This window comes from Clytia hemisphaerica, unplaced genomic scaffold, assembly GCF_902728285.1.
Source record: "Clytia hemisphaerica strain Z4C2 unplaced genomic scaffold, Clytia hemisphaerica genome assembly, whole genome shotgun sequence".
NCBI classification, from domain to species: domain Eukaryota; kingdom Metazoa; phylum Cnidaria; class Hydrozoa; order Leptothecata; family Clytiidae; genus Clytia; species Clytia hemisphaerica.
Genome location: NW_027103674.1, coordinates 1966879 through 1986523, shown reverse-complemented (window position 1 = coordinate 1986523; position 19645 = coordinate 1966879). Strand labels below are relative to the sequence as shown.

At 36.7% G+C, this 19645-nt stretch overlaps 1 protein-coding gene across 2 annotated transcripts; it reads right to left on the bottom strand.

Annotated features, from left to right (window-relative positions):
• Window positions 1-1007: 1007 nt before the first annotated feature.
• Window positions 1008-16577, bottom strand: LOC136803484 (uncharacterized). Of its 2 annotated transcripts, XM_067060224.1 has the most exons (8): window positions 16412-16577; window positions 14784-14972; window positions 13764-13918; window positions 9404-9658; window positions 7566-7724; window positions 6187-6354; window positions 2392-5333; window positions 1008-1949 (listed from the first exon to the last, which is right to left on the bottom strand). In XM_067060224.1, exons 1-8 carry the CDS (start codon window positions 16437-16439, stop codon window positions 1868-1870), a joined length of 3978 nt encoding a protein of 1325 aa, XP_066916325.1. In that variant the 5' UTR covers window positions 16440-16577; the 3' UTR covers window positions 1008-1867. The 2 variants fall into 2 exon arrangements, with proteins under 2 accessions (XP_066916325.1, XP_066916326.1); XM_067060225.1 differs by lacking the exons at window positions 13764-13918; window positions 14784-14972; window positions 16412-16577 and adding an exon at window positions 11759-11849 and having other exon boundaries at window positions 1747-1949.
• Between the last annotated feature and the right edge of the window lie 3068 nt (window positions 16578-19645).

The window sequence follows — 19645 nt, the reverse complement described above, 5'->3', positions numbered from 1 at the left end:
AAATAAATTTTATTTGAAGTATATATAAAAAATAACATACGAGTATATGTATATGGATTATAAATAAGTCTGGAAAAGACATACGCAAAGTAAAATACTATTTGAAATGGAAGAGAATAAGCGAACCAGCATCTAGTTTACCTAATTTTATTCTATTTTATTCTTCTAATTTTTTTAGTATACTTGTGATCATGGTGCAAAGAAGACACCAAAACGTCAAAAAATGAAAAAAATTAAATTTCTTGTTTTCACTTTTATCATGAAAATCATGATTTTAAATTTTCAAAAGAATGCTCACATTTCGCAATCTTGGTTTGTCCTATTTTTTCACAAAAAAAGGGAAAAAAGGGAAGATTATAACCTACAAGAAAAATTAACCTTGGGATAAAGATCTACCGGGTGCGGCAGAAAAAACTTTGGACGTTTGGCGAGCCACTGAGGCCGAACAAAGTCTTGTTTAGACTCAAAACCATTTTTATTAGAAAGAGGATAGTCTAACTTAAATTTTGAGGTATAACTTTTTAAGTTTGGTCAAGTAGTTGTCAAGTTATAAGCTTTTGAAGTCAAAATTCACTTTTCGAAAAGTGTAAAAAACACGTAAAAAAAGGTGTATTAAATTTATGCAAATAATGAAAAAATAGCTCAGTATTTGACTTATTTAACGACTTTTACGACATAATTAATTGTTAAAATACTTTTAAAAGCAGTTTTCGTTTACAACATAGTCAGTTTTTAGTAAATAGTCAGTTTTTAGAAATATTTGAAAAAAATTCTTATCGAAAACGCTTAAAAATGCTTAATTTAATACCCTTTTTTCGAAAAGTGAATTTTACCTTCAAAAGCTTATAACTTGACAACTACTTGACCAAACTTAAAAAGTTATACCGCAAAATTTAAGTTAGACTACCCTCTTTCTAATAAAAATGGTTTTGAGTCTAAACAAGACTTTGTTCGGCCTCAGTGGCTCGCCAAACGTCCAAAGTTTTTTCTGCCGCACCCGGTATAGGAAAAATATAAAAAGTTGCTAAACCCTCCTGTTACCAAAGAAAAATAAAAAATTCTCACTACTATCAATATTCTTAAATTTTAAGTAAAAAAAATAGTTCTAAAATTTTTCATTGAAACCAAAAATAATAAATATATACGTATTTCCTAAAGAATATATTCAAAATATCCTAAAATACCTAAAATTTGGAAATTTTAAGAACTTCAACAGAAACAATATAATCTTATTAAAAAACTTTCCAGTGCCAAAAGAAATCAACTATCGACAATACAGTGGGTTCGACTGGTAATTCCTGCATTAATAACACGCATGCGCAGGTCGGGGCTGTGGACAGTGAAATTTGTCGTTCTTTATAAAATTTAATTTCATCTATTTTTGGCAAATGCAGAAAGCCCTCGTATATCGTTTTCGACTTCATGCATGAAAGTTAAAATTGTAAAAACTATCATACGGTCTGTTTTAAACAGACCATCTCAAAAACTGAACGATATTCAATAAAAGAACATGTCAAGTTCAATCAAATTGAAATGAAATCCTACATACAGGCGTAACCTGATTTGAAACGCAGGTAATGATAGCAATGGAACCCAATTCTCTCACAACTCCTTCAAATCAACCATAGAGTGACTTGGTCGCTGGGTTTGAATCAATCTCCGTGTTACTCTTAAATTCGACAATCACATTATGAGATTCGATTAGCAGGTTCGACCACGATATATCGCTAGATTCAGGTCTTTTTTCTGCCGATCAAACTTCTCATCTTCCAACCATATGACGCAAGGTATTAACCACGTGACAAAACCCACGCTGATCGAACTCATCCTTATCTACCAATCACACGACGCGATATTAATCACGTGATTAGACCCAGTCTTCTTGTTTCTTATCATCGTCATCATCAGTACTACTCACGTGAATTTTCGGCTCCACATAACTCTTCTTCCTGTAGAAATAAACAATAAGTCAAGATAAGGCATCTTTCAAACTCGAGCCCAGTTCCTTAGTTTGCTTTTTTATGGTTCTGGTAGCTCCCAAGTATCATGTCTATTAGAAGAATAAAAGAGTAATGCAGGTGGCTCTAGGTATGAGATTTGTCATTTTCCTATCCGAAACAACTTAAGAATCTCACGCCTGATGTTTCTAGAAATAGCAAAGTAGGGGCCAAATTCCAGCTTTTCGGAGTTTCTGATGACTCAAGTTCTTTAATATGAGAGATCGGCTAATGAAAGCTAGCGGTTAATTGTAAGTGAATCTGAATGAGAGGTTTGCTGTGCTGTTTTTTTTGTAGCGTCAAATGAGCACATCCTACCTCAAAAAGGTTTCCAAACTAATCCCTCTTGCTTCGTCAGAAAAAGAACCGAAAAGAAATAAAACAAACAACATACCTGTCAACTGTTTCATAGTTAGCGGGTGGTGGTGGAACTGGGGGCGCCAACGTTTCATCAGAAGATTGGGCGCCCGCCCCTTCATCGTCAGTTTTAGTGAGATCGTTCGTCAAATCTAAAAGTTCTCTCAACTGTTGTGATAAATCCAACTCGACTTGACTTGAACTAGATGACGAATTCAAACGCCGCCCTCCGCCAATGGACGGAATCGGATCCAAGGGCGGGTATTCGAACGAACGGCTATCTTTGACTGAACTTGATGAAGGTTTATCACGGATTAATGCAGTTTTCTTATGCATTGAAGCTGGTAAAGAGACTTTCCGCGATTTAAAGTTCGATGTGTCCGCTTGTAAATGAGTTGTGTTGGATTTAGGAAACAGGCTAGTTGGTGAAATCTCTCCGTCACTTTTTCCGGTGAAAAAGACTTTTCGTTTTAGATCTGTATTCTCGTGTAGTAAACGATCGTTTTTCAATTCTAAATGTTTACGTATTTTGGTAGCCTCTAGACTCTTCTGCATGGCTAGATCGTTAGCCTGTGACAGCGCTTGTTGTAAGTCGTATATCAAGCTCTCTGATTCTTCAAGTTTTTTGCGGAATTCACCATTGTCGGCTTCCAGCACGCCAATTTTCGTATGTGTCGAAACTAACTGTCCTTGTAAATCAGTTTCGCGCATTTCTAGATGCGCAAGTCGAGTTTTAATTTTTGGTGAATTAGCGACTTGTCCCGTGTTTTCTCGGCATTCGGTTAATTGTCGGCTCAATTGTTCTTTTTCTCGTTCCAAAGTATTGACGCGTATTTGTAGTTCGTTTTTACGCGCTTTCAAACTTCTCATATTCGTAACAATAGAATCGTCAGTTTTACCGAGCCGACTAACGAGTTCTTTTTTCTCAGCGACAGTTTTCGTTAACGAGTCTTGAACGACTTCCAATTGTTTTTCAAGCGTGTGATTCTCGTCTCGTAGTCGTTGGATCATCAAATCTTGAGTTGAATTCGAGATTAACCGTTGCTTACGTATCTGGCCGTGCAGTTTCCCGTTTTCGTCCCGTAAAGTATTAATCGTCATTATGTAATGGTCTTTCTCCTTGTACGCTTTGTCACATTCTGCGCGTAAAAGTTCATATTTCGCTTTAATTGTATCCCGTTCGTGTTCAATCTCGGTTCGTTTATTCGTAAACACAATCTCAGCTTCCTCTTTTCGGCTTTGAACCAAATATTTAATATCTTGTTCCATTTTCAGTTTCCCTTTCTTTAAAGTGTCAATTTCGGTATTTAATTTTGCGATAATCTCATCCGTATTGCTTTGTTCTTTTCTCGTGCTCTCCATCTCTGTTTTGATTTTCGAATGTTTTAAAGATTCGATTTCTTTGTTTAAACGTTCGATTGTGTTCTCCGCCATGGAGAGCTCACGTTTGACACCCTCCACGTGTTGGTGATCTCCATCTTGATGACGTAACTTCTCCTTCAAGGTGTTGTTTTCTGCCGTTATTGATTTCAACTGCGCGCTGACCAAATCATGTTTCGACAACAGGGTGGAGTATCTTTCACGCTCCTCCTGACGTGCTTTAACAATCGTTGGGTTTTCATCCGACTCTAAAACACGAACTCTCTGCGATAGAGCGTCATTGGCACCTTTTAAGCGTTTGTTTTCCATTTGAAAGTCCTTATTTTCGCCAGCCGTACGTTCAGACTGCCGTATTTTCTTCGTCAGTCTCTCATTCTCGATTTTCATCGTATTGAAATTATTACGACAATTTGCCAGCTCGTTCTCCAAAGATTGATTCTTAAGTGTCAACAAATCTTTACCGCTAACTATACTCTGATGGTCAGTTTCTAAGCTACGATGTTTCTGTAATAATTTCTCATTTTCGAGCTTCAAAACGTCATATTTACGCGTCTCAGACTGCATCAATTCTTGATTCGCACTCAAACATTCCGCTTGTATATCCTTTTCTTTCTGCGAAATTTGTCCTCGTAAATTTTCGATTTCATTTTTCAACGATTTAACGTCCTGCTCTTTACGCCGTAACAATTTATCGACTGCTTCCTTAGCAGCTACGCCTTTTGTGACTTCGATTTCGAGACTGTTAATACGGTTTTTCGACTGCTTATTTGAGATTTCGACATCGTTCGTTAATTGTAGCATTTGCTGTTTCAGTGTTGAGTTTTCTTCGCTCGCTTTTTTACTTTTGGTTGATTCTTGTTTCAATTTATTTTTAGTGTCTTCTAGCTGGTCACTCAACTCTCGTTTCTCATTCGATGAGCTGGCAACTAGGTTATCGAATTTGATACGGACTTCCTCTTTCTCCTTGGCAGTGCTTGAAACCACTTGGTCTAGCTTGGAATTCAATTCATCTTTCTCTTTCAAAGAGTTGGAAACAAGCTTCTCAAGCTCTCCTAGTTGAGTATTAAGTCTCTCTTTCTCTTTCATTGACTCAGAAGATAATCGTTCCTTTTCAAGAGATTCCGCTTCGTTCTGCACCTTCAAATCATCTAAGCTCTTTTTCAGGGAGTCTCGCTCCTTGACTACATCACCTGACTCCAAGTTTCCTTTTTCCGCTTGTTCACGCAGTTCGGTCAACTGTTGTTCCCGCTCTAGGGCACTATTTTGTAAAGCAGTTATCTCCTTTTCGTAATCAAACCGAGTATTCTCCAACTCTTCTTTAACTCGGTTCAACTCATCATTTTGTGGGTTATCAGTTTGTTTTTTCAAAGCCTCTAATTCTTCTTTGACTCGGATTAATTCCTCGTCCTGCGAGTTGTCCGTAGCCATTTGTGCTCCCATCGCAGTTAGACTAGCTCTCAGATCGTCGTTCTCTTCTTCAACGCTTTCTAGCTTAGAAGCTATGGTGCGGTTGTTCTCTCTCATATGATCGAGTTGTCGCTGAATGGTTCGTTTTTCGAGTTTCAACTCCGAGATTGTAACATTCTTCTCGTTTCTCTCCTAACAAAAGAATTGATAAAGTAATGTTACAAAACATCAAGATTAAAGCCCGATTGACATTATGTTCAACACTACAATGTCTTCACTTTAGTATAGCATTTTAATGACCAGATAGTTCAAAATGTTTGACTGCAAAGTGTCCAATAAGAACTGGAATGAATTGTCTACGTTTTTAATGGAGCTGTGGAATGTTTTTGCAGAATAAGCAAACAGACTCATGAATAGATATACTGGCTTTTTAAAAAACGTGAGCAAGATATAAACCTAGATAAAGGGTTCCCTTAAGGCTTTTTGGTATACTGGATGGCCCAATTAAATGGCCCAATTAAATGGCCCGGTAGTATATGGTATTTTCCTCAATTTTGAGCTTTCGCTTAGGAGGTCTGTAAAAAAAGGAGTTCGCCAGATTTTTGTTGTTTTTGGAAGGTAAAAATAGAATGAAGCAATGTTTTTATTTTAATTAAAAATTTGGAATTTTTGGGGTTCTCTCTTTCAAAAAATTAGTCTACCGTCGTCCGAAAAGCCCAACTCAAAAAACATGCCATGTCTATCTTAGAAAAAAAATGTGGTACAAAAACTTTATCAGTTGCCTATTTTGGATGAAGATTTTGATAAACTAAAATCATTCTAGCATCGAAAATTCTCCATAAAACCTAGGGTCGTAAGCAATATTTTCACAGGGACAAGCCTGTTAACTGTAGAATTTACTGTAGTTTGAAGCAATGACCTTTAGAAGTTCACTCCGTTAATTAAAGAAGTTACTGTGGTTTGAAGCGATGACCTTTAGAAGTTCACTCTGTTTATTAAAGAAATTACTGTGGTTTGAGCAGATGACCTACAGAAGTTGACTTACCTCAGCCAGGTCATTACATTCTTTTATTTTATCAGCATAATGATTTTCCAACTTGTCTTTATCTTCTCTGCATTGATCCAACTCTTTTTCCGTTGAATCTCTTTCCTTCTTCACACGTAGGAAAGCTTCTTTCAATTCGTGGCGTTCCGCGTTCAACTCAGAAACGATCTAGAAATGTAAAAGGATATTTGATTGAAAATATAACAGTTAACTCTCTTTAATTCGAACTTCTGTAAATCGAATCTTTCTGTAATTCGAAATTCTGTAAATCGAATCTTTCTGTAATTCGAACTGGTGAGTCAACTGAATCATCAAAGTAAAAAAAACCCTCTTCTCCGAGTATGCCAATCAAATGGTGTGGAATAGTAAAGGGAGAAACACGTTTTTTTATAAGAACATCCAAAATTTTGGAAGCCTTCGGATGTTCTCAATTTTTTGAGTTTTAAGCCTAAAAAATGTTCTTAACATGTTCTTATTTTCACAATTTTGTAAGTATTTTTACCCATTTTCCTAAGAAATTTAATGTTTTTAGGGTCTGGAAAGCCTTAAAATGTTCTTAACTTGTTCTTAAAATTTTGGCCATAGAAGCCTTATATTCTTATATAGTTTGTTCTTATAAAGAAAAACGTGTAGAAAGAGAAGTGAATCTTAAACACTATAAAAAATTGAACCATTGAGATTGAACCATTCAACAGGCCTGGAGACCCTCCAAAGACTTAGCTTATTAAAGACCATCATTAACAAAAGTTTTCAAATTAAAAAAAAGAAACTCGAACTCGAAATGTAGAAGGATAAAATACCTGTGCAGAATCAAAAGAGCGAATGATGCAGCAGTTTAAAGATCAAGTACATTGAAAGTACTGTATCATGAAACAAGTTTTTGACCAAGTTTTCAAGACGCTTTTAATCTTTTGGGATGAGCAGGAGTTTTTATAAGATACTTCACTCATTGGCCATTTGAATTAATGGAGACGACCATTTTTTAGAAAAAGCAACAAATTGTTTTATCACAGGTTAACGATCAACCAAATTAAAAAAGAGCTTATAAAAACTCCAATGTGTCCCAATCTTTTGATCGTAGAAACAGAAGTCCAGCCAATATATGGAAAACTCATCAAAATAATCAACTCGTCGTCTGTAATTCGAAAGAAATTCTTTGTCCATTCTTTGTTCTTGCTATTTGACAAAGACTGGGGACTAGTTTAAAATGAAATTTATATAAGAGCATCCAAAGTTTTTTTGGGTGTTTGAGTCCATGAAGTCGTAAAATATTCTTAAAATTTTGGCCATGGAATCCTCATATTCTTATAGTTTGTTCTTAAATAAAAAACGTGTACGTAGTGTGAGTCAATTTACCCTTAATAAAAAGTGAAGATTACCTTTTTACACTGTTCATTAACTTGATCGTCATCTAGCGCCAACACTGCTTCGACATCATTGTCCACGCCCTCGCTCAACAAGCGAAGCCGTTCAGCGTCACTGGAGCTGTCACGCGATGCGAGCGAGCTGTTACGCGACCGCTTGATGACGTCATCAACCTGTTAATCAAATGTTTAATATGATGTTAAAAATGATTTGGCAATTTAAGGAGAAAACTGGAGCTCACAATATACCACTCTTTTGAGAATTTATTCAAAGTGAAAAGTTTAAATAAATTCATTCTACCTGCATGTGGTAATCAATTTATCTAGCCACTGAGTATGAGGAACCCCGGAAAATTTCCCGACCGACAATTCCAGACTGACAACTTTCACACTGAACAATTCCCTGAAAGGACAATCCCCCGAAAGAACAATCCTCCGACGGGACGATTCCCTGACAGGGCAACTCCCAAACAGGATAATTCGCTGACCGGACAATCTAGCCGGAAAATTCACCGACCGGACAATTCACCGACCGATAATTCCCCAAACGGACAATTCCAAGCAAGTTTCAGATAAATTTCATTGAAGATTATAATATAATCTCATTATAATATTGTTCGATCGACACAATCGGACATGAAAGGTCTTGGAGTTAACGCCTTCAAGCCCTTTGCTTCAATGAACAGAAAAGAAAGACGTGCTGCTGTCTGCAACCAAATCAAAGATGTGGAAGCAGAAAAAAGAGAACTACACATTATTCAATGTGCACAGCAAGGTCAGATGACCAAGTGGGAGGAGAATGTTGTTGAACGAAGAATCAGCTGGAACGAAATCTGGAATTGGTGCACATCACGTCTAAGCTTCCTTGTTCGTTCGACTTATGACGTGTTATCATCCCGAGCAAACCTTGTCAGATGGAAAGTGGCAACTGATGACACATGTCGATGCGGAAAAACTGGAACAATGAAACATATTCTGTCAAACTGTGTTCTAGCCCTCAACCGTTACACCTGGAGGCACAACGAGGTACTCAAAATCTTGTTCGATGTGACCGCAAAGCAGCTTGATGCAATAAACAATGGCAAAAGACCTCAAAAGACCAAAATCGGTGGTTCAATCAAATTTGTACGACCAGGGCAAAAAGACTTCATTCGACCTGCCGAGAAAATGATTGATGACAAAAGATGGACAGGGACCTGGAATATCTCAGCAGATTTACCAGGGCAGCAGAGTTCCTTCGTCATCCCGACTACGAAAAAACCTGACATCGTTGTTTGGTGCACAGAAAGGAAGGTTGTGTTCCTAGTTGAATTGACCGTTCCCCACGAGGACAATATCAATGCTGCTCAAGTACGAAAAGATGATCGTTACGAAGAGCTCCTAGAGAAGTGCGAAGATGCAGGGTGAGACGCAACTCATCACTCAGTAGAAGTTGGCTGCAGAGGTTTCGTTGGCAATAGATTGAAGATGTGGCTCATCAACATCGGCCTCTTCAAACGCACAATCAACAAGTCGATAAAGGAATTAGAAGAGGTAACTGAGAAAGCAAGTCACTGGATTTGGTTGCAGAGAAACGACGAGTTTTGAAAAGAGGGATAAAGAAGAATGACAGTGAAGTAGGCAACCGATTGCCTTGTGCAAGTTGGACCTACATGACTGTTTTTGTCGTCACCAACAAATGATTATTATTATAAAATGATTTTTTCACTGAAGATTGGTGCCTGAGCACAGTGAAACTCCGAGTTTGAAACAAAGATATTGTGTCAACTTGTTAGCGAAGATTGCTTATGTTTTAATATAATTGGAAGAAAAATATCATGTGATTTAAAAATACTTCCAAGTAACAAACTAACCTCCTCAGAACGTAAATGTAGGAGACTGGAGATAAGTGTTTGTCGGTCTTCATACAAATTATTGATCTCATCTACAAGCTCCGTATTTTTCTCTTCCAACTCTTTAACGCGTTCGCTGAGCGTACGATTTTCTTCGTCAAGCTTGCTATCATGGATTTCAGTGCGATTGGAGAGCACAGCTTTCAGGTATTCATTTTCACGGATGAGCTCGTCGCGATCTGTTTCAATGACATTCGTCTGTTCTTCCATTTCTTTCTGTAGGAAGAAAAAAAAAAACGTAAAAATTTGAAAATACCGTTGACTCTCTCTAATACGCAAATTTCCTATTGGTAGATTCATGTAAAAATCACGAAAGAACGTCGAGCAAAGCTCTAATTGGCTAAAAAGTGCTAACATATAAACATATTTTTATCAAGATATCCAAAGTAGGAGGTAATCTTTGCATGTCTCAGCCAATGAGTGCTTTACTCGACGTTTATTCGTGACTTCGTTACATGAATCTGCTAATAAGGAAAATCATGTATTCGATCTTCAAGGGACCAAGAATTTTTTTCGAATTAGAGAAAAATTCGAACTATAGAGAGCAATTTAAACTGACTTCTAGCTAGAGGGACCAATATTTTAGTTCGAATTATAGAAAATTCGAATAGCAGAGGCTCAAATTAGTTTTCTTAAAAATTGGTATTGCTGCTAAGTTTTGAGCAATGAAGCTGGGTTCATTCAAAAGCATCAAACAAGGATTTTTGAACGGGTTGGAAGGAAAGATAAACTCGAGGTTAACCCATTATTATGTTTGTTATAAAAGGGTATTTGCGATAAGCGGTTACATCACATCCAAAGATTAAACTGTAGACATTGCTGAAGGAAATTTTGTGGTCAATACAGGAGACATGCGCGTGACCATGAAGCAATGGTGATATAGAAAGTGTTTTTAAAGAGTGCAACAGCAAAGGGGTTGAAAGCGCATGCGCAACAAAACCGGGGGTTCTCTTTCGGTCAAATTCCGCTTAGAAGGAAGGGAGCAATTTCCGGGGACAAATTTCGTGATGGTAAATTCAGCTAAGGATTTTAAATTCTAAGCTTAAGCTTAAGCTTAGCCCTCTGAACACCCACAAGACCCCCAGCTTCATCAATATACAGCTTCGTCGAGCAAGTTCCCTGTCAGGCATATTAGAAATTTAATCTAAGTTTACAAAAACGGCCCCAACACAAAGTGAAAAATCCCTGGTGCGATGCGTAAGTGAAGTTTGGAACCCAAAACCACAGGCTAAAGATAATTTGTAAGGCTGACTTGCAACGGGGACTTTAGATTATAATGATGGAGGCAATGTAAAACAATCTAGTGTGTTTCAGTTATATAAAGCCACGATGCAAAAATAGTTCACGATTCCAACACACAAATTTCATCATAATTAAAACATTAAAGGTTACATACGTGATAACGTTGTCAACTTTTTTCAAAATACTATGAAAAAACTTTTTTTTTGATTTGATCGAACGATTACATATACTAGATTAAAAGATATCATGAAATCCTTTAATCGCTCGAAAACATATCAAACGAATTTCCTCGTATATCTAGTTGACTCTTACTAATTCGATCTTTAAGGGACCCAAATTCTTTTATTCGAATAAGAGAAAGATTCGAATTACAGAGAGTATTTCATACCACTCCCCAGCTGATGAGATCAATATTTCCCCTTGACAGGTACCTTAAGTGGATAAATTTTCACGTGGACTTTTTTTCGCGAATCAAGAATCTAAAAATTTCGCGTGGACAAAATTTCGCGAATCAGCCTCTTTTTCATCCGATTTCTTTCATTTTCCTAGAGGTTTTGGCCAATTTTTAGATTTTAAATATTTCGCGTGGACAAAATTTCGCGAAAACGGCCAAAAATCGCGAAAACCGCGAAAATTAATCCACGCGAAATTTAATCCACTTAAGGTACTAGGAATAAGTTCGAATTACAGAAAGATTCAAATAGTACAAGTTCGAAATAACGAGGGTCTACTGTAGACATATGGGTATAGTTGTAAGGGTCGCCTGAGGGACGTAGTGCCCGACCTAGTCAGGATATTTAGGAATGGCGAAAGCAGAGGGGCTAAGCGTGAATAATTATTTTGCTCAAAAATTGAGCCCAAACTCTACATTGACTTTTTGAGAACATAATTGCAGAAATAAGGGGAATATTTTTGTCAACCTTTTTATCAAATGCATAGCCAATTTCACACAGCTCACTCTAAAGAAAATTCTAAGGACTGGAAACGATTATACGTGTGTCAAAGCAAAAGGCTTGGCTCTAAAAATATTTTCTTGAAAATTAACGAGCAATAATTAATAAATAACAGTCTTGCCTGTTTCATAGTTGCCAAGTGTGCGATTTATCTGCTCCAATGCAAAACCGTTCAATAATAACTTCCAACAATAAATTCATTTAAACATTTAGCAATGTAAAAAAAGGGAATTAAACCCAACTGCAAGGTGATGCAAGGCTCCTTTATCGATAAAACACATTCGTAAAAATATTGTATTACGACAAAAAACATCCAAATTATCGTGCAGAATATACGTTTTCGCCAACAGGAAAAAAATCATATACAACGATATAAAAGTACATCTCCTTATAATACACAAGAGAAAAAACGTCCATAATTCATTCATAGGTTTTTTAATACACGTTGTTTTTTATAAGAACAAACTATATAAGAAAATAAGGCTTCGATGGCCAAAATTTAAAGAACAAGTTAAGAACATTTTAAGGCTTTGTGGACTCTAAAACACCCAATTTCTTATGAAATTGCACAAAAATACTCACAAAATGGTAAAATTAAGAACATCTTAAGAACATTCGAACGTTTTAATTTCAAAAAGCTAAGAACAATCGAAGGCTTCAAAAACTTTAGATGTTCTTATAAAAAAACGTGTACGCATCAGCATCGCAAATCATGATTAGACTATTATCAATAAATTAAAAAACTTTAGACAGTAATCAGAACCATAAAACGCAAGTTTTCTATAAGCATTCCTCTTAAAAATTCCTTAATATTACAAGTTCAAGGTGAAGGACGGATCATCAAACATGGGGTTTGGCTCATTGTAATAATAATTAAGAGAATTTCTTGTAGAAAGGGGGAAGTTTTCAAAAAGGATGAGGGAGGGTTAACGCGTTAACAATGTTCTTTGAACCCATCTTTCTAAATTTCTAGTTTTTTATAGTCTTGGACAAAATTTTTCTAGTTTTGTAGTCTTGGAATGGGATGAAATCCCTATTTTAAAAGTTGTCTTTCATTAAAAAACTAAAAAGTACATCACTCAGAGTTCCGAATAGAGTGTATATCTTTCTGACACCCCTATTTTGAGTGGGGGTTCCATCAAACTTTGAATGGGGGTAGAACGGGGTAGAACCTAGAGGGGTTAGTGACCCCCTTCCGAACTATGTCCTGTTTTAATGCATTCTGAAATTCATTTGCTTTATTTTAAATCGAACCTCGCGAGCCGTCCCTGCAAAGTTGTTCTAATAAAAAAAATGTCTATGTTTTTAAAAGTCTATTTAAAAGGTAAACCAACCCATTGACGATGCTTTTAAGTTGAATTACAATCAAAAGATCAATTTATAAAGCAATTAGTATGGATAAGCGACCTTTTAGAAAACGATTCTGCTTTGTTTACATTTCAATTATAATATCATTACTTTAAAACCTTTTTAGCTCATTACAACTCACCACCACTGCGGTAGTGACCTTGGGCTGAAGTCTCAAACCAACCCTAATTGGACATTACTGCCTGGGGTTTTCATTGAAAATAAGAAAGTTAACAGAGAGAAAGGTAGGTATAAGTACCATATGTATGGAGACTCCTTCTTAAAAAATTCCACAAATGGTACCTTATGCCACTCTGGTTGATGCTTAGTAGTTAAAAGAATGGAGGGTAAGTGAAAAATCCAGGGAAAGGAGTAGCGCCCTCCACTACCTTCGAATAGACACCTCGACTGCGGTCGCAAACTAACTCACTGAAGTTTTTACAGAATTTGATATTTCGTCTAGCGTACTAGACTCCAAAAAAATTCAAAAAGAGCTACTCTCGGGTACCTAATAGCCAGGGGGTTTGGAATAAGCAGGGGGGTTGGAAAAAATCTCAAAATTTAATAATCGGGGGGTTGGAATAAAAATGTCCTGGGTGGAAATGTTCGAAAAGGAGGCTAATACAGCAAAATTAGGGCAAAAGAGGGAACTTTCAAAAACATTTTCCCAAAACTCAATAAGCGGGGGGGTTGGAATAAGAATGTCCTGGGTGGAAAATGTTCGAAAAATTAATTAGCGCCCCCCCCCCGGCTATTAGGTACCCGAGAGCTACCCTTACGTGTCTTTGCATGTACTCATGAAGATCTTGAAAAGCAACATCCAATTCGTCTAACAGTTGATTTCGTTCACCTTCCACTTTATCGTAAACCTCCGCCAATTTGTTCGTCGTGTCATGTTCTTCTTCCAATTCCCCTAAGCATTTCTCTAATTCACCTGGTGGTTTGAAGACAAAAAAACTTAGGTGGTTTGAAAAAAACTTAACAAGGTTAGTATAAATTCCTCTATGGTGGATATCTCTTCCCCTAAGCATTTCTCTAATTCACCTGGTGGTTTGAAGACAAAAGACTTACAATGTTACAATGGTTACAATGGTCAAACCAATGGATTTTCTCGTTTGACACGGAAAATGGATTTTACATAGAAAAATAGCACATATTCCAGAGATTTCGGATAATCATGCAGAATTTGGAGACGGGAAATCCTCTTCATTAGCGAGTTTATGTATTCGAGATAAATCGAAGGGGACGGAAATCACCGTCCACTTTGCTCGACGACGGTAAAAACACCAAGATACCGTCGTCTTTTTAGGTGAGCAAAGGCGATATAGAGCCGTACATCAACTATCGACTTTGTTTTGTATCGATTTCACTTACCGTCGCCCTCAATATCCTCCGATACATAAACTCGGTATTTACATCATTAAGACGAAAATCCATATGAGACGAAAGAAGTTTTAACACTTTGGAGTTATTGAGCCAAAATAAACCCCGTGGTGGGTATCTCTTCCCTTGAGCATTTCACCTCATCGTTGAAGGGAAACTTTGGATGAGCTAGAGAGTTTCTCATGTTTTGGGCATTCCTGTTGTCATTATCCCAAATCAGAAGAATTAAACAGGTAATTGACGACTCAGAAACGGAAAAAGAAATTACCTTGCAAAAAAATACCCCCTGTGGAATCTATAGATTAGCATCTAAATCTTGGGCTTGTTGAGGGGAAATATTCATAATCAGTGGAATACGGTAGGCATTAATCTTCAACTAAATTATTCATGAAGGGTTTAGGAAAAATTAAACTTACTGATCAGATTATCTTTCTTGAGGCACGCTAAATCTTGAACTTTAAGTCGACTGAAGACGCGCGGTGAGATGTTCGGCCGCTCGCCATTGACGTCCAACTTCATGAGGTCAGCTTCTGAGAAACTTTTGGAGACTGGTTTTACAGTTGCAATACGTGGTGGTCTGGGTCGATCTTTATGGTTCCAACCCCCTGAAACATCAAATAAAAACACGTTTAGAGGTCTGAGTCATAGATTTATAAGCCCGAGGGGCACTTTTGGCGTACTTTTGCTGAAAAGTGTACCGTGGTTAGGTAGGAAATTCTACCTAAGTCACGTGATATTACAATAGAAATTCAGCACTTGACCAATCAAAAGCTTCACGGGTTTTCGAAAACAATAGCAATACCAATATCTAGTGTTTATTTAGAATCCACTAGAGTGTGAAAGATATTGTTGTGTACGGTGGCGCTCTCGTGTTTTGCAACAATATTTTTTCCGATATTCACTTTTTTTTGCATGCGAAAGCTTGTAAAGCACGACATCTAGCCCTCCGGGCTTTATAAATCTATGGTCTGAGTTTACTTTTATAATACGAGGAACCATCGCCTATGGCAATTAACGACACGAGATGTTACCTCGATGCAATTTGCAGGGCTTCCGGATCAGGGAGCGAACAAAACGCTATTTGACCAATATCTAGTGTTTATTTAGAATGCAATAGAGTATGAAAGATATTGTTGTGTACGGTGGCGCTCTCATTTTTTTGCGATAAGCAATTTACTCTAACTTAAGTTTTAGTGAAAATCTTGAATTTTGGTGGTATCACACAGAAGCGTAGACAGAGGTGAAGAACGATCTGCGTAGGAGAGCAGATTTTCACAACAAAACACTTACATTTTCGTAAAAACATAATTACTCTGACGTTGATATCTGCTCTCCTAAGCAAATGTTCCTTCACCCCTGTCTACGCTACTGTCGCATGCACAGAGAGTAGCAGAAAGGGGACAATACTTAAAAAATAGGACCTTTGTAAGGAGAACTGCTTAAGTTTTGACACAAGCGAAACAATCGAATAACCCAGAAACACACTAAATTCACATTTTTATAGCTAAGAATTAAAAAAAGTCAAAGCAGACTTGTTAAGAGTGATAGAAAGTTTCGTTCTTGTCCTCGTCAAAATCGAGGTGAAAAAACCTCTACCCGGTGAGATTTTTAGATCACGAATTCAGACCAAGCTGGTACAGAACGTCATAATAACGTTTATATTTCTTCCTGCCTGTATAACGTTTATAAAATTAGACGTTAGAAAATGACAAGTGGGAAGATACCACAGATATCTTATATAAAACATTAGATTGAGCTACTCCGTCCGTATTTGAAGCGAAATAATCCGCCATCTTTGATAAGTAGACAATAGTTCGGTGTCGGTAATTTGATCGATCAAGCCTGTCTTTCGCCTCGTCGCTTCGCACCACTTGGTTTTTTTGCTTGTTTGAACAAATTGCCGGTACCAAACTGTGGCCTACTGTGATCTACTTTCAGCAAAGATGGCGGATTATTTTGCTTCACCTGTCCTTACTTGGGAAAAGAAAGAGTAGCTCTACCTAGTGTTTAATATAATTATATATATAGAAGATAAAACTGTTACCTGAAAACGAACGTCCACGTTCGGACATTATTTACAGTTGTGACGTCAAATATATTTCATTGGTTCCAAGAGGTTCCATTGGACGGTTTATCAGCCAGTCATTTTAGCTTGATATAATTCCAGCGTGCATGTGTGATCTATTTGTTGTTTTTTATTAGTTTTTGCTGAAAAGAAGAGGTACACATATTGATAACATCAACATTATTGATTATCACAATGGAGAAGTATGAATGAAAATTTCTCTCGGTCAGCATAGTGCAGAAAGGGGTCTGATCCCCCTTCTTAAATGATCCCCCCTTCTTGGCATCCCCCCTAACCTTTAAGAATGCCTATCCACCAAGGATTTTGGACAAAAATAGCTAACAAATATATGTGAAATATCTTAGAGAGAGAAAAGCAAAATAATAAACTTCTTTCTTCTTTTTGACTCAGAAGAAAACAGAAAACTTCCTTTCATGAAGACCAAATTTCATAACAATGCTTGAAAATAATCTACAATATATATGTAAGCCCTCTTTCTTAAACTACCCCCCCCCCTTTCTTGCTACCCCCTTTTTTCATGAAAATTTCGGAATTTTCGGAAGGTGTCACCGAATCTCGGTCATTCAAATGTATATTTCAAATCATAGCCTAATTTTGAGTTTCATTGAGTTTCCCTTCTATTCCTGAAAGTTCCCGCAACTTGATGAAATGATCTGAAATTCAAAGATTCAGCGCGCGCAGAAGTGTTCAAAAACACGAACAGTTTTTCAACCTGATGCTTAAGTTTATACTAGGAATCGAAGTGTTAGTTATCGAAAATAGGCTTTTTAAGCCAAAACCCAGTATTTCTTAGAAACCAATGCACATTGTTGTAATTTTATCTGAAAAACCACCTACACCCTTGTCTTGTCTTTACAATGTTTATCATTATTGTCTTATTAACAAAATGACACGAAACACAATGTAAAATGCATGTCGAAACTAGAGTTATTTTTTGCTCACGAAATGTTTCTTCTTATCTAAAGAACATTTTTTGTTCTTTTTCTCTAGTATCATTCTAATACGGAGAATTTGAGGAATTTTGAAAGATTTTGTTGTGCGATACTTGCATATTACAATGAGAATATTAATCATGATTGACCTCCAAAAATAAAGCAGACAATGTTCTGAACATTCTTCTTAATATGTTCTTAGGTATTCCAAATCCAGATTATTCTTATTTGGAGCTGTTCTTATACAAACACAAAACTGAAAGAAATTACTTAATGACCAGCGAAAAGACATTAAGAAAAGGAAGTTGAACCAATTAACGATGCGAAGGATACAAGTCATTAAAAAAAGAATTTTAATGACTTTTTTTGTTGCTATTCTTTGAACGAAAGCAACAATTCCAAATTGTGTATTTTGTAAGAAAATGCTGAAAACATTGGTGTTTTCTGAGAAAGCCTGCCTATTCATCAAATGTTGCAAAAAATGTCCTTAATGGGTTATTCGAGAGTATTTCTGTAATTTGAGCTAAAACAAGAGATACTTTCTCAGAAATTCGAAGTTTTTTCTAATTCGAAGAATGAGTATTTAGTTCTTTAAAAAAGCCAGAATACTGAACATATTCGTTTTTTTTCCTATGATTCGAAATAGTCGGGTCTCTGGAATCCGAATCTCTCTGTTATTCGAACAAATTACATTTCGAGTTAGAGAGAGACAACTGAATTGACTATGCCAATTTAAGATTAGTGTAGCATTTTTATTTAACCTTTTAGACTTAGAACTGTCAAAAAAGGTTTCTATGGGAAAAGAATACACGTTTTTTTAATTTTTTGAAGCCTTTAGATGTTCTTAACTTTTTGAGTTTGAAGCTTAAAAATGTTCTTTACATGTTCTTATTTTCACCGCTTTGTGAGCTTTTTTGTAGATTTTCCTAAGAAATTGGGTGTTGCAGAATCCGCGAAACCTTACAGTGTTCTATACTACCTGCGGTTTTGTAGAGGTCTGCGATTCAGACTATGTTCTTGGCTACTTCTTAATATTTTGGCCATCGAAGCCTTTGTTCTTAAAAAAAATAACGTGTCAAACCGTGAATGGAGACAACTCGTTTGATGAGTAAGATTAAAAATAATTCGACAGTTTAGTAAATAGGCATCCCAGCGCTAAAATTCTAATTGTTATCTAAAAGTATCTAATTATGGCGAGAACCATTCTGAGACCGTTTTTTTTTTTCGTGAGAAAAACTCTCATCCTCTCAGTAATAGTAGTTTTTATAGATAAAATTTTGACAAAATTGAGCAGGCAAAAGTTGATCTCCTAGAAAAAGCGCATATCATTCTAGTCTAAAATCATTTCGAATTGCACCGGGGGCACAGTGATTTGGGGAGAGAGGGTTGGCCAAACGGTATGTCTATTGTTCTCTGTGTAAAAGGGGGTAATGGTGTAAATATTTGGAAAACATGCCTACGTATGGTCCATGGGTACAGTTGAAAAGCTCTCGGTCGAGACGGCTTTTTAAAAATTGTAGCAGTAAGCGGTTTTCCGAAGTGGATTAACTTTATACACAGTAAAGGGATGCATTGAGAAAACAAATCGAGAGTTTTGTGATTTTCATTATAATAGACAACACCCACTTCAAGCATAACCTGTTAAGATTTAACACGAAAGTTACAAAATGAACTTTATGTAAAGACAAAAAGGGTTATGATGTAACAAAAAGGCAATTGAGTTGCCTTTTTAACATCAAATTTTTATAAGACTTCACAATTTACAGGCTAAGCTCCTCCCTCGTAGATATGAAATGGAGACAGCGAGATACAACATACATATTCGTAGTTCATTTTATTTAAGTGATGGCTAAGTGGTCAACTGAACTAGGGTTTCGTGGTTCACTCCTTCCATGTTCCGTCCGTTCCGTTCTTAGAGAGCCGAGCCGGCTTGTTGTGGACCCATAGATTTATAAAGCCCGAAGGGCTAGATGTCAAACTTTTGCTGAAAAGTGTGCCGTGGTTACAGGAAATCTACTTAAGTCACGTGACATTACAATAGAATTTCAGCGCTTGACCAATCAGAAGCTTCGCGGGTTTTCGAAAAACAATAGCAACAATATTTTTTCCGATATTCACTTTTTTTTTTGCCTGCGATGGCTTAAAGCACGACATTATAAATCCATGTGGTGGACCCCGTGGAAACAATCGAAAGAGTGTCAAAAGTCCTAGATCACTTGGATATTCATGGGAAATATTGACTCCATTTAAGACTTTCAAA